The 12,926-nt window shown below is 32.8% G+C and overlaps 1 protein-coding gene across 1 annotated transcript in view; it reads left to right on the forward strand.

Annotated features, from left to right (window-relative positions):
- Positions 1 to 12,926, forward strand: part of LOC142340317 (uncharacterized) — a 94,470-nt gene that overhangs the window by 28,783 nt on the left and 52,761 nt on the right. Inside the window, exon 3 of the mRNA XM_075390891.1 lies at positions 5,816 to 6,067. Within this exon, the coding sequence (XP_075247006.1) occupies positions 5,816 to 6,067 (252 nt within the window). The remainder of the gene's footprint in view (positions 1 to 5,815; positions 6,068 to 12,926) is intronic.

Raw genomic sequence — 12,926 nt, forward strand, 5'->3', positions numbered from 1 at the left:
TCATTTTAGAAAATTTGATTCTGGATCCATGCATTTATTTACGATTAATTTAAAAAGTGAACAAAACCTGAAATGTTAACTACAAAATTGAATTAAATTGAATTGAATTGAATTTCTCCCTCTCATTAAAATGATAAAACGACACGGATTAATCATAATTATTTAACGTAGACTAACAGGAGTTAACGTTTGGCGATACTCTCGTATCTTTATGAAACGCCCGGAAAAAAACAAGTTACTTGAGCTCAAATTCTTTGATTACACTGTTCTGCATTATCAAACTATATTGGAAACGGCTGACAAGATTCTGAATTTTACGCAGTCATTTTTTCAGAATTTCTGAAGACCTTTTTTGCAACAGAAAGTTCATTAAAACTCGACTCCTATGTTCAAGTGACATTGTTGACAGTTTAGTCTTTCTGTTGATTTTGGAGTAACAAGCTGTGGTGTTTTGGAACGTGTCCTGTAGCTATTATTACAATCCACATTCAACATCTCTTTCATTTCTACAATTTCATGAACCTTGTGGTAACACTTCAGAAATACTTCCTGTGATAACACTTCTAAAATTGTTTTACGTTCTGAAGGAAAAAAAACTGATAACAGCAGTACAGAGCTGTCAAAGAAGTTCATAATACATTATCTAAATGGAAACTATTTTGCACTGAATTGTGGTGTCTCCTGCTTTTACTTTCGATATTGAGTTTTAATCTGTGCAATTTTTGTTTCTTTCTGATTTTTCTGCTAAAACATCAATAAAATTTTATACGCAAATTTGCTATGAATGCGCTTTGATTTGACAGCCTGAAATGCGTCAACAACCTGGAATTGTTTTTTTTCGTGGAACAAAATATCTGAACTTGTACAAAAAGACTATAGTAAAAAGAATGTTTTCCTCGTTTATTATGTACCAGAAAGTACTGGACATTTGGTAGCATAGGCTAGTGGATCTAATACCTTTCTTCTGATGAATAGATTGTTGAATGGAAAGTTTGTCATATTCTCATACAAGGTTTCGTTGTGGAAAAAAACAATAATTTTGGATAATTTTTTAAACTTTATTACACAATGGTTACTTGAGGTTTGAGATTTTTTTCGTCAGTTTGTTGGTTTTATTGCTCCACCCAAGCTGGCTTTGCCATTTTTAATTGTTACACTGTAACTTTTGCGTTAAAAGCAACACTTCAAATCATTTATTTGGATTGTGTTTAACAATATTTGTTTTTTTTTTCGTTTGAATATTGTTTCTGTGTAGGTTCTTGTCAATCTGTCAACGTAATGCAAAATTTTGGCATGCTCTGCAGCATTTTGAATCTAGTAAATCTCATTTTTTTAATTTAAAAAAATCGTATAAAAACGCTAATGTATTGCTCTCCTGAAACTAGCAGGACACCTGCAAATAATTTTCTGGCGAAATCTGAGATTATTGCAGAATTGGAAGATTTATGGTGGTTCAAAATGGCTGATACCTGGTTGAATTTATTGTATTTTTTTTAAAATTCAAATGTTATTGTTTATTCTCGTTTTCTGCTCTGGGATACCTTCTTTTCTTCTCTTTACCAAAATATTACATAGCGAAACGTTATATGTGAGTTATTTCTTACCGAAAGAGCCCGAGGGAACCGCTCGGACAGACACCTAATGCGGAGAATCAATGTCAATTTTTATTTTATGCTGTTGGTTGTATTTCAGTTTAATGCATTTTATTTTTCGTGGTTGTGTTCTTTAACTTGCTTTGAATTGGTGTGATTTTTAAACAATGTTCCGACAGCATCTATCGCATCGCATTTTGATTAAAGAATTTGGAAAGAAAATCAGGATTGTTTCATAGTTTGTAAATTGATTTGTCCCCGAGTAGTAAAAGAAGTGGAAATTTATTTCTTTTTTAAGTGTCGCCGATTGATACGAAGGCTATTTTGAAATTTTCAAGTAATCAATTTTTTTAAAATCCAAAGTATTTGTATTTCATTGAGGCGCCGTCTCTTTCTGATCTGTTCAACTTTTTGTTAATTTCCTGATGTCAACATGAGTGTTGTCAAATTGTACCGATGAGTTCCGTAACGATGTAGTGGTAAAGAAGGGAAAACGCATGAATTTTTCTTTTAAATCTGAAACATGTAAACTAAACTAACCACTTGGTTAATGTTACATGTTATAAATTTATTAATCGAACATTATTATTTTCTAATTCATAACAAACTAAGGTTCGGTTTTCTTAAAATAGTTTAATAAAAAATATGTTTGAATCCTGCAACCCTTCTGTCTATTGGAACTCTTTCGTGTCGTTTAAGCTTTTCCGCTGTAACTTTTTGGTTAAATTTGGTCTTCGACGTTTCTTTTCTAACTGTGAGTGGAAGTGTGTTCCATTTTCGAATAAAGTTACAAACAATTGAACCATTACTTCATTTTGACTTACATTTTGGTTCTAAGAAAAGGTGACGGGTTCGTTTGTTTGCAATAATTGGCACTTTTACTAAAAATCTGAAATGTTTATTAGAGCGATTTCTTGTTTGTTGGAGAATGTTGAAAAACCTATTTATTGACACCGGTGTTATTTGGAGCTCTGCTGGAAGAATTTTAGTCTCCGGAAGTAGATCTCTGGCAGTATCGTATTTGGTTTTCATAAAGCAAACTTTTATGCCCCAGTTTATCAGTTTGTTAATTCTTTCAATAGATTAAGATAGTAAATTTTGAAAAAAAAATCTAAATGGGACAAAACTAGTGATTTAAAAGGATTTATTCTTGTTTTTAACGGTACCTGATAACGAACCAAATATAATGATCTGATTGCTGAAGCCATTTTGATGATATCCTTTTTAGTTGAATTTGGTATGTCAGTTCCCTACCAATTATTACACCTAAATATCTACATTTTTAGATGATTCCAATCGGTGTCCCTTGAAATCGACAGTTTCAATGATGGGCAATTTTTCATTCCTGAACACCATTAACTCCGTTTTTTCCTCATTCAAGGTTAACCTGTTTTGTTTCATATATTGATCTGTCTTGTTTAATGTATCTTCAGCTATTAGCTGCAAATTTGCTACATTCTTTGCATGACATAGAATTGCTGTATCATCGGCAATTCATCGTTTAAGTTTTCGGATTGGTGATAAATTGGAGTGACAGTTTCGTGCTTGAGAAAATTTTCAGAGAGAACGTTTTTGTGTCGCAATTTGACTGCTGTTTTACTGTTGTTCCTTTTTTAATGAATGTAAAGTAAAGGTGAAACTGTTTCGGCCCGTAATTTGCTGCTAATGGTTTATATGACTTTGTCCCTACTTTTTTTGCAAAAGTTTTTCAAAAATTTTTGGTTCTTTTGCTTGTCTTGTCACTTTCGTCATTAATAGCAGGTCCATATGGTTTTCTAATGTGGCATTAGAAAACCTATTTGGTGTTTTCAGACGCTAGTTTACGGTTGTTCAAACTTTAACTCTATTTTCTTTGATGTCTGTCCGTCAATGCTAATATATTTTTTTGTTCTATCGCTTCATTTCCTTAATGACAGGACCCACTGGCTTTCTAAGGAGGTACAAGTAACCTTAGTTCTTGTTTTCAGTTGTTATATAATAATTTTTTTTACTTTGAATTGGAATGTTCTCGAACAAATTTTTCACTGGATTTTCAGTATTTGCTTATTTTTTTGGTGTGTTGTAAATTAATCTTATTATTGATGGGTCACGTGGATAAAACGTAAAATCTTATTTGTTTAGGAAGTTTAGATTGGGTGATACATTTTTAATTTGTAGCTATTTGCTTTCAAATAGAATATAAAGGGTTATTTGAGATTAGCACGTACTTGTTTTTTTGTTGTTTTGACTCTGATTCTCATTTATAGCAAGCATCATTTGTTAAATCTAATCAATTGTTTCATATACTGTTTGGTTAGCAGGTTTCGGAAGCAAAATGGATAAAAATGATAATCTAAAAATGAAATAACCAAATACCAAAAGGTAGTTAAAATGATTTTCTCAGATTTTTGTTATGCAAACCGTAACTTAGGTGTGCTAAGGAGAAAATCATTAAAACCATTGTATTTTAATTCTGGTTAAGGGAAAGTACAAATCGGAAAGTTGTATGATGGAGCGAGTTCCCAGAGAACTTAAGAGAGATGACCAATTTTTTGAAAAGCGTTTGAGAAATTTATTTTTAATTCAAAGAAATTGTTACTAATTGGACAAAACTAAAACTTAGTTAAATACACTTACATTTAAAATTTATTCGTGTACGTTTCAGCTATTGGGTTAATACGATGCTCAACTGAAAACTCATTTATGAAGAGAGTGTCAAAAATCAAGTGAAGTGAAAAAGATTACTGGTTTTGCATTTTTTTTAAGTCTTTTGTTCTTATGGTCAACCTTAAGTCAACAATTGTTACAGTTGAAACAACTAATGTTCATTTGAAGTCTGTTTTCTAAGTTGATATTGTTGGGCTAAACTTGATATAAAGTTGATAGAGCCTCCAAAATTTGTAAGCAAGTACAGAAGTTCATTAGACTAAAACTAAATCAGGCGAAAAGCGTACAAACATCAATTCTGTGCAATCTCGACAGAAATTAGAAAGCGCCATGATTCTCTTGCTTCTTCATTTGATTGTTGTGAAAACTGCAGGGGCGTTTCTGAGCTGAAATTGCCTTTTCTCGCGCAAAATTGTCTGATTTCGTTTGTTGCTAAATTAGCGGCTTGTTGGTCTAAATGATTAAAAAAAGAGGTCGTACAAAACTGTTAAGCGTCTTTTATAAACAGTAAAAAGAACAGGCAATTGCATTTGAGTACCTCATCTGAGTTGACTCATTGCCAAAAAAAAGCAGAACTGTACCAAAATTTTTTCTAAATTAAAACTTTGAAACAAAATTAGCGTTAAAAATGTTGAAGTCACAAACACTTTAAACCTCGTTAACTCCTGAAAATACATGAAAATCTAATAACCCTCCTATAGAAATTTTGTGTGCTTAATGGGTGTTTATTTATCATTTTTTACACCACTTACAACTTTCTTCATTGAATATATCGACCGGCCGAAATTGACTTAACAAAATAAAAGTTGAGCATACAGCTCGCCCTCCTGTAATTTAGGTTAGAACAAATATTCTTCATCTATTTTGTATATTATTAATTGTATTAACTGTGTCTGTTTTTTGTACAGTTTTGTCACATTGACCGTATACCACGTTGGGCGCCAGAATGTCACATTGACCGCCTTAAGTATACTCAGGAAATCATTTTGCTTATTTGAATTAATAATGATGATACAAGCGTTTAAGATAAATAAATCAGTTCTCAGTTTTTTAGTTTTTTGTGTGTTGAAATTCGACTGCTTTTCTTTGCTTCCTTTTGTTTTTTCACTTCTTCTCTTAACCATTGAAGGTCTGTTTCGGGCAAAGATCCATAATAGTGCATAGATGTTCTCTAATTAATTGGGCATCAATGATGTATTGATGACAAGTTTATTTATAAGGACTAAAGCAAATATGCATGCACCGGTACTTAAAAAAATTGAGAAAGTTTTCAGTGAAATTTTTGCTATCCAAGTATCAATAATTCAACTTTAATTTGTACAAGTATCAATAATTCAATAAGCGAACGGTTACCAAAATTTTATAACAGATCTTTTTGATTCAAATTATAACTGATCTTTTTGAATTCAAATTTACGGTCAATAAGTTAAGAATAATACTGGAGTTGTTACATTAAGCAACATTAAGTCATTCATTTTGATGATATCATTTAACTGAATCTTTAGATCCCTCAAACCCATTACTCCATCTTAATTCTTTTTATCTGTTCTTTTTTATTCTTGATCTGTGCTTTTCAGGACTCGAGCATTGCGTCACAGTCGGCGGTTACCCTTGAAAAGTACGGACCGAGTGATGTATTGTACGACTCTATGAACCCGTACGACTTGATGCGACTTTACTGTCAGCCGAACGGGCGCATTTCTACAAACACAATAGCGGTGCTGGCAGTGTGTGACCACGAGATAGTATCCTTCCTCACAATGGTCGCTTCCCAAATGTACATTCCATTGATCAGCTTGTCCGACAGGAGATGGGTGTTCTCTTTTAAGGTAAAAAATCTCTCATTTTATTATATTCAGATTCGCTCTCCCGACTCCCCTGAGACTTACTCCAACCCCTAAGTGTAGAAAAGTTGTAATGGGCTATTTTATTGTGAAGGGTTCGAAAACAGTTCTTTGGGGATATTCTAATTTTTTTCGTATTGCACCAAACTGACAGCAAATACAAAATTAGAGGCTGTTTTTGTTTATAAATGAGCAAAATTCTTGTTACCATAAGATGCTTAAATGAATTAATGCCTGTTAATACGGTAAAAATAATGCCTAATATTGTCAATCAATAAAATGCAATTTAACAAATTCACTTTGGTTTAAAAAAAGTGATGAAAAGTCAAAAACTGATTCATTCTGTTTGCGGTCACCTAATGGAGGCTAGTACTCTAGGCTGCTAATTTAGTTAATGGTTTAACAGCAAACTATTTTAATCGAACCGCGTCAAATGAACAGCTGCACGATTAATTTAGTTTTCTATTTCGGAAAATTTTGCTACGAAAATGCAGAGGAACCCTCTTTTGCTCCATTTAAATTAAAAACAATTAGTTAAGAGACTAATTCAACGTCAACTTATCAGTTTACCCGAGACCATGGAAAAAATTTGTGTAAGGAAAGACGAAAACTGAAAATTAAAAAAAAAAGCCGAAACATGATTATTTTTGAGTTAGACCCTTGTTTTCAAGTTCCCAGTTTTGTATGCGTAAGTGTTTTGAGTGCTGTCATTTGATTTCTGACATAAGAGTTTTTGATTTCGGTCTGCGCTTTGACGTGTTTCTTGGTATCTCCAATTTTTTCAGGCTATTTTCTCTCGATATTATGTTTTTGCGCTACAATTCAAAATATTAAATGATTATAGTTCCAACCCCCTATTTTTTTGTCCTGTCAATTTTGGCTGATGCATATCTTTTGCGGAGACACAGAAAAGTGTTGCACTTAACAGGGCCCGTTAAAACTGAATTGATTGTTGGAGAGACATTTTCTGTTGCCAGTTCACTCTTTCAAATCGCTTAAAATCATTCCACATTTACCTAAACAATAGCCTAACCCGCAACCTTTTGAATCTATTCAATTTTTTAAATAAATATGTAACCAAATTTTATTATTCTCAGTTTTGATTTAAATACAGTATCCTCATGAGGTTTCTGATTTTTTGATATCAAAACTTTTTAAAAAGATACCGCTACATGCAATTTTGTTGGCAAAATTTGTGGAAATCGGGATCAACGCCATTTTCTATAGTTTTCGTATATCATGAGGACTCATTTCCAGGAAATGAAAGGCATCGGTTTATATTTTGTTTCCTACACTAGAGATGTTAAAGACAATTGATGTGGCCAACAGTGGATAATCAGCCAAGCAATACTTTTTATTAAGAAGCCGTCGCAAAATTTTGCTTATTTTTTGAGAACAAAAGAAGAGGTGTTGCACCAACCAAAAGTCCTATTATCATTTTTCCTTATGATACGTTGGGTTTTTTTATAAGAAAACAATTAAAAGTTTTATCATTAAATAAAGCAGATTATTAGCAGTGGCTTTTCTCCTGTAAAATTTTTGCAGGAATCAAATGGTTAAACTGAAAAAAAATTCCGTTTGTCTGTCGTCTTCATGGCAGTAAAATGATTCAATATTTATGCCCACCGCTTGCTCACCAGTACTTTGCCTATGGTAGAAAAGGGAACCGAAGAGCTGCAATTTGCTATCAGTATGTACAATTGAGAGTTGAAAACGAGGTAGACGTTTAAAAATTTATTGATAATCTGTTCACAGTCAGGCCATTATTTTTTTATTACTTAGGTCATTTATTGAAATTTATTTGATTTTAAATGTCAATGACAATGCTTCAGTGCTAGGACATTATGTGCGGACGCACATAAGCGATCATCGTTATTGTCAATGTTTTGGTTCTGTCTATTTTCGTCAACCTTGCAGTCCTTTTTGTTGTCAAAGGCTTGCCGTTTCTCAGATACCATACCCGCAACCATAATCATTTCTTAGATACCATATCCAAGATCTTACAACTTGCTCTTTGTGATAATGGAATGAAAGGTTTTCAATTGGTTGCATCTTATTATTTTTTGCTGAATCTTAGAAACCATTTCCAAGATCATACAAGGTGTCTTAGATACCATATCCAAGACCATTATGATTTCTTAGATACCATATCCAAGATCATAGAATATTCGATCTGTGATAAAATCATCAAAAATGTGCTGCTCTGCTTAAACTACTTTTTATATCTAAAATCTTAAAAAACACACCCAAGATCGTATATGGTTTCTTAGAAACCACAGCAAGATCATACACGAAATTTTGCCTTGACTTGGACTTGGATGGAACTATATAGGGTCTCTGATATGGTATCTAAGAAAGGTCAGCCTGGTTGGTGTGTATAGTCCAAATTATTATGTTAGAACTTCTTTAAATTTAGTTCATGTGTTTTTTGAATAATAATTCATGCATAAGTTAGAGTTATTCAAAAAAGTATAATTTTTAGTCGAATTGCAATATTTGTTTTTTTTTGCAAATAGCCTTTTTTCTCCTTAAACCTGCAAAAATTATGATAGGTGTGAATGTTGTAACCTTGGATAATACAGCAAAACAAGAGATCATTGTTGTCCTTAAGATCATCAAAACTATTCAATTTAAATAGTAAATTTAGCTGAGAACTTTTGTTTCTGATATAATTGTTCAATCGATTAAAATTTTGATGTCACGTTGTCAGAAAACTGTAGACAAAGAAATATTCACGAAATAATATGATTTTCCCATTAAGGGTTTTAAGTTCTCCTCCACGAAACAATGAAATAGTATCCGAATTGTGTAAATTAGATAATAGAATGTTTTTTCAATGTTATTCAGCTAGGAACACAAGTAACAAGTTTTTAAAAATTTCTGATTTTTTTTATTATTTTTTATTTGGAAGTTGGTCATTTGTTTTTCATAGAATCCAGACTTTTTTATCTCGACTTGATTTCCTCAGCTGCAACAATTTTTTTGTTTAGTAGCATCACGTTTTCTTTTTCTGGTAGAAGTTGGTTGAATTTTCGCAGTTTGTAAATTTTATATATATTTTAATGATTGTTGGCGAGCAATTATTTTTGACGCATTCTCGGTATCTATTGTTTGTTTTGTTCTTTTAAAATCTACAGTTTTCAGTTTCCAAGTTTTTGGAGCTACTGAGATTTCTTTGATGAATTTCAGCTCAATTGTATTGTGTAACTGACGCCTTTGTTTTAACTTGGAGTAATTTGAATTGCGTCACATAATTACCTGCACTTTAGATTTTCTTTAATTGAGCCCCTTTAACGGGACTTTTTTTAATAAAGATGTTGAGTTTTTTAAAGTCTTTCCATCGGGAAGTTACCACAGTTTTAAATTTCCGTGCCATTAACCGACAACTCATGATTGTTGCTAATATCGCTTAACTGATCAAAATAACGTTCTCTTAATTGTTTGACGTTTTTGTTTCCAAGAAAATGCTACTCAAATGAAATAATCAAAATTTTTATGACAGCTGCTTTTAACATATTGATAGAAAATTGGAGCCTTTGTAAATTTAAAGCATTTTGAGGTCAATTTTTTGATACGGAAGCTTTTGCTTTGAACTATTGCAGGGTACATTATTTTTTGTCTTCCCACCGACCGTTTTTGTCTCCACAATGTAGATAGCTTCGATTGTTTCTTACTTAATTTAATATTTTGATAATTGTGTTTTGCTTGTTTGGTCAAATATTTGAAACGTCAGTTGATCTCGACTTCACCTCAATTGAGATTGGGCTTTAAATTTATTGACCGTTTACCTGTCGTTGTCACTAAAAGCATTTTATCTTAACTGACATGACAAAATAAATCTGCGCTTCCTACGCAAAATATTTCAAGCTTCAAATTGACACTAAGACCCAATTTGGGTTAATTTTGAACAATCTCAGCACCTTTCTCTCGCTTGTTATGAACAAATTGGTGGTCGGATTAGAAGGAATCAAGTATTTACTTAGCAAAGCCATTTAAATGTTGCCCTAATTCTCTAGAAGCCCTTTTCGGATCTATTTCTTACTTCAGTGGGCGGAGAAAGGGGTGAAAAATTCTTTATTCACGCTTCTGCAGGAAAAGATCCCGCTGGGAATAATTGCTTTTCCATTAAAAATCTAATTTTCAAAGGCTGCCCCCAATTTATGCTTTTAAGATTGCGCATTGCATGTCAAGTTAGTTCCATGTACAGCCCATTGACCTCAAGTCAACTAAAAAAGCGCTGAAGAGGAAGCGAAAAGTCAAAAAGGCGACTTTCGTCTAAGTTTGTGACGCGTGAACAGTTTCATGGTATCATGATACATGTAATCGTATTTTCGTTATCAGGGGATTGATTTAATTAATAACTTTGATGACTGAAAAGATGAAAGTTGGCCACACAGATGGGTTTTTGTTTTATAAAATAAAATTCGTGACTCATATTAGAATTTGATTCATGTATTTGAGTATTTTTCATAGGCAAAGCGTTATTTATGGCATCATTTGTGTATTGCTGAGGGCACGTAACGTTGGTGAGGTCAATAACGTATATGAAGACGATTAGCGTTTAAAATCATTTTATTTCTAATGCTATCTCGATCTCTTGTTACCCATCTCAGCCCGGGAACTTCTAATTCATGCAAAAAGCTAACCGCAAAATGTCAATATGGAGGGATGAATAAAACAAACATATCCATAATTTCCAGGCAGCAAAACTCTGAGATCCTTTAACGTTCTACATACTATTCGAATTATTTGCTTATTTAAGTGTTTATTTAGAACCGCTTCTAGTCACTGTCAAAAACACAAGCTGTACACGGAATCTTAGTACTTAGCCGTAAAATAGCGTGAAGCTATATGTGCGCACGTGGTATCGATTAAGGTCACGCAATGAATCCGCGTTAATTGACAGCACCTGACAGAGACATTTGACGTCTTCTTTGGGCAACTGGAGCTGCAGGGTTCACGGTGTAAATTATAGCCAAATATAGTAACTAAATTGTAGCCATATTGCGGGTAGACGATACGATACGTTGGTCGATTTCTGAACGGTAGATCGAAGCGACGGAGCCCTCCCCCCATGTAGATATGAACATCTACAATTAGGATCTTTTCCGTTTGTGCTCCCCATACGTTATACTCCCCGGTAACAAGAGCGTGGGGGTCCAAACTGAGCAGGTCCTCTGATTGTTATCTACAGACCCTTATAATCTTACATAACTGCAGTAATGGCTAGTCATGTCTTATTAACATATTGAAGCCATTGCCAGTGCAAAAACATGCATTAAATTGCAGAAGAGAAATGAATACCTTAAATTAAACCTGCAATAAATCCCCTTTAGATCTAGTGCCCGTTTTATTTGCTGCCTTCCGATCTAATGACTTAGCTTGACGTTGGAAATGTTAGTTTTTTTTTTTTTTTTTTTTTTGGGGGGGGGGGGGGTGGTGGCATTAAAAGCTGTGATTGTAAAGCAAACTCAATAGTTGTCAGTTCTTTTTCTAGGAAATCCACTCTGTGTTGAGCAATTAAAGATAATAAGTGACCATTGGATAGAAAATCTCAGGTTCTTTCACCATTGTAGACGACCCCCATTTTATATATATATACGACTATATTTTATGTGCATTTATATTTTGTCTATAATGGGACCACTCCATTTTCACTTTAAATATAAAATAAGAAAGTCCAATCAGCAATTTTTTTTCCGAAAAGTTGAGAAATATTTTTTTTCATGTAATTTTTTGCGCAAATTGTTCTTTTTTGTAGAAAAACAAAAAAATAGCCACGTGAGTAAAGAACAAAGAAAAATTTTATCTTTGCCAACATTGCAACCGTTCTCTCAATTTATACTTGGTTGATTTTATAAGGTACTCTCTCAACTTAATTCAAATTTAATTGAATCATAATAAAACAGAATCCATTTACGTGAAGTTTATTAACAGTCGAAAAACTTTAATATTTCATTACGAAAAATGAGTAAAAAATTTTAATTTCAATCTAATTCATTGATTTGTCACCTAAATAATGAACGGAAATATTTTCTGTTACGTTCGGTCTAAACTATGCAGTTGCAGAAATTTTCGAATACAGGAAAAATGATTCAAAAACAACTTTGAATAGAGATCGTACCAAAAAGACGAAAACTTGACAAACAAGTCTAATTTCTGATGATTGTTTGATATTCGGTGGTATTTTTGAGAATAACTTTTAACTGGATCTTGCCTAAATATTTTGTGAAAGTTTCATCAGTGAGCATGTTTTCAATGTGATAAAAGTTATATAAGAAAAAAATTGGCCATTTATTTGTAAACCTATTGAATTCACTTATATTTTGCAAATTGCTGTCTGTGTTTCGTTAAGATAAATTTTCTTTGCGACTGATTGTTCTTGTTGAACTTTAACTTTCCGAGGAGCTAGTTATTTTTTGTAGCTAAATAATTGGCAATGCTGGTGGTTTAATATTTCTTAAAATCATATTGAAATGAGATTTGTGAATTTTTTCATTTTTCGTAATGAAGAAACTTTGTAACATGGTTGCTCTAGAACAATTGCTTCAGTTTGAGCTTTGCGAAACTGATTGTCGAAAGAGATTGTCCTCTCAGAATATCGGAAAATTTTCACAAATTTGAGACCTGTGGGAACATTCTTTGCTGCACACAGAATCGTAGGAGCTGTCTTTGGTCTTGCATCAGTCTCCCGAGAAAATCATAATGAGGTAACCTAGCACGTGCGCTTAGTGGTGCAAATAATAATCACTTGCAAAACCACAAAAGGGGCTCGTGCGAAAGCGAAATTTCCGTTTTTTTATTTTAAAAAAAATGTTAAATTCTACTTCTTTTAACAAAATTG

This window comes from Convolutriloba macropyga, chromosome 5, assembly GCF_964194025.1.
Source record: "Convolutriloba macropyga chromosome 5, txConMacr16.3, whole genome shotgun sequence".
NCBI lineage: Eukaryota > Metazoa > Xenacoelomorpha > Acoela > Convolutidae > Convolutriloba > Convolutriloba macropyga.